The following is a 2,469-nucleotide window of genomic DNA, read 5'->3' on the forward strand; positions in this document are numbered from 1 at the left end:
GATACATATCACATTTAGACAATTGATGGACTTAGTGTTTTAATAAATTTGAGTGGATACAGTCTTGTACATCTACCAATGAGGATCGAGTCTGAGAAATAATTTGTAAGCAATTTTGTCATTGTATCAATATCATATAGTGTAGCTACACATCACACATAGTACCAGCCCATTGTATAATATAAGCTATATACTTTCTGCCATTATATATGAAGTCTATCATTGGCTTAAGGGTGACTGTGTGACACATGACTGCAATTCAAATTATTCTCATGGAGAGCAGCCATATGCACACGTGAACAGGTCTATACACAAAGCAGTTTGCCTCTGGCATTGAAGAAGGTCTAGGTTTAAAGGAGTTTGGCAGGGAAATGAAAAGGTATTAGTCAAACCATGACATGCATAGTTGGACCAAAGCTTTCAATCAAAAACTTGTCAAGACTCTGGCTATAAGTAGCCCATGTTTATAGTTTTTAATTCTAATTCTCCTAAGTACATAAAAACCCTCATCTCATTCCTCTATAGCAGAGCACTGAGAATTCTGATAGCATAGAAGGAAGCCTCTAGATGATTCACCATTAGGGTATTCTGGTCTTCCTGATACCATAAGTAAAGGCATTATCAGAAACAACTTAAAATATGTGCACATTCACAAATGGAAGGACTTGAGTTCACAAAGGAGCCTGATTAAGAAGGAAGTGGCTTTTGCCATATGGCTCTGCGTAGGGCGTCTTTGACCTCCTTATTCCGCAGGCTGTAAACTAAAGGGTTCAGTAGAGGGGTGATAAGAGTGTAGGTTACTGTGATGAGTCTGTCCTGCCCCAGCAAGCTCTGGGACTTAGGCTTCAGGTAGATGATTGCAGTACAGCCATAGTGGATGATGACCACAGTGAGGTGGGAGGCACAGGTGGCGAAGGCCTTCTTCCGACCTTCGGCGGAGGCGATCTTAAGGATGGTGGAGATGATCACAACGTAGGAGATGAAGACCACAACCATAGGTAAAATGAGGACACAGACACTGACAACGAAGTTGATAATCTCATTGATAGTGGTATCTGCGCAGGCCAGCTTCAGCAGGGGTCTCACATCACAGAAGAAATGGGGAATAATAAAGCCATCACAGAAGGGCAGGCTAAACACTGATGTAACCTGGACAATAGCCATGCCCAGGCCAGTTCCCAGTGACCCAGATGACAAGTGGACACAAGCCTTCCTACCCATGATGACTGAATACCTTAGGGGGTTGCAGATGGCCACATAACGGTCATATCCCATGACCATGAGTAGGAAACAATTGTTGATGCCAAAAGTTAGATAAAAGAAGATCTGGGCCACACAGTCTCGGAAAGCAATTGTGCGGTATGGATTGAGGAGGTCAGAAAGCATCCGTGGTATAATGGTCACAGTATAGCAGGTGTCAGAGATGGACAACACGGCCAGGAAGAAGTACATGGGAGTATGGAGATGATGATCCAGGTGAATAATAGTCACAATGATCATGTTGCCAGACAGAGTCAGAAAGTACAATGTTAGAAAAACAGCAAAAAAGGCAAGCCTGTGCTGCCAACCAAAGCTAGAGAAACCTTCAAAGAGGAACTCTGTTACAAAAGTTGCATTTGACTTTAACATTGAGACTAGTGTATACTTCAGGGAGCTGGACAAAGGGAAGAAAAGCTCTGATGAGGCAAACACAAACCAGAGTCGGCTGGACCAAGGCCTTCAGTAACAAATGTGTCTACCCTGGGTAAGACTGGAGACCCCAGAGTCTCAAGGCTCAGCTATTGGAGAACTGCTCAGTCTTCCTCTTTGTGCTACCTTTCCTTTGAGAATGTAGAATCCTTAAGCTAGGACCATGGGATTGGGAGCATAGATGGAGACAAAAAACCGAGTAGATCAAAATTAAAAGAGATTTGTAGAAATAGCCTAGCTTCAGTTTCTTGATTATATAGTTATTAGTAAGTCACATGTTAGTTCTATTTTAACTTTTATGGAATTTCCTCCACTGTTTTCAACAGTGATTTTGTTTTGTTTATATTCCATCAACAGTGCACATGGTTTCCATTCATTCAAATATTTTTAACACTTTTATATATTAATAATATTTATTATTATTCACAAATTTATACATGCTTATAATTTATTTTATATACATCTTAACTTTTAGGATGTGACATCTAATTATATATTTTAATTTTATTTTTCAATTAATTTGTCATGTTAAATAACTTTTTGTATGCTTACTTATATTAAATCACAACCCTAAAGTGTTACCTTTACTTTCATATTTTATTATAGTGCTATACACAATAGCCAACTTAGAGAAACAATCCAGACAAAAAAAAACAAGGGAGGCTAAAGAAAATTGACATTTGAAGCCGGTTGGTGGTGGAGCACATCTTTAATCCTAGCACTTGGGAGGCAGAGGCAAGCTGATCTCTGAGTTCAAGGCCAACTTGGTCTACAGAGTCA

At 39.9% G+C, this 2,469-nt stretch overlaps 1 protein-coding gene across 1 annotated transcript; it reads right to left on the bottom strand.

Annotated features, from left to right (window-relative positions):
- Positions 1-626: 626 nt before the first annotated feature.
- LOC114690741 (olfactory receptor 10J3-like) lies at positions 627-1,666 on the bottom strand. Its single transcript, XM_028865625.2, has one exon. The coding sequence runs from the start codon at positions 1,627-1,629 to the stop codon at positions 688-690; it is 942 nt and encodes a 313-aa protein (XP_028721458.1). The 5' UTR covers positions 1,630-1,666; the 3' UTR covers positions 627-687.
- Between the last annotated feature and the right edge of the window lie 803 nt (positions 1,667-2,469).

This window comes from Peromyscus leucopus, chromosome 15 (assembly GCF_004664715.2).
Source record: "Peromyscus leucopus breed LL Stock chromosome 15, UCI_PerLeu_2.1, whole genome shotgun sequence".
Lineage (NCBI taxonomy): Eukaryota > Metazoa > Chordata > Mammalia > Rodentia > Cricetidae > Peromyscus > Peromyscus leucopus.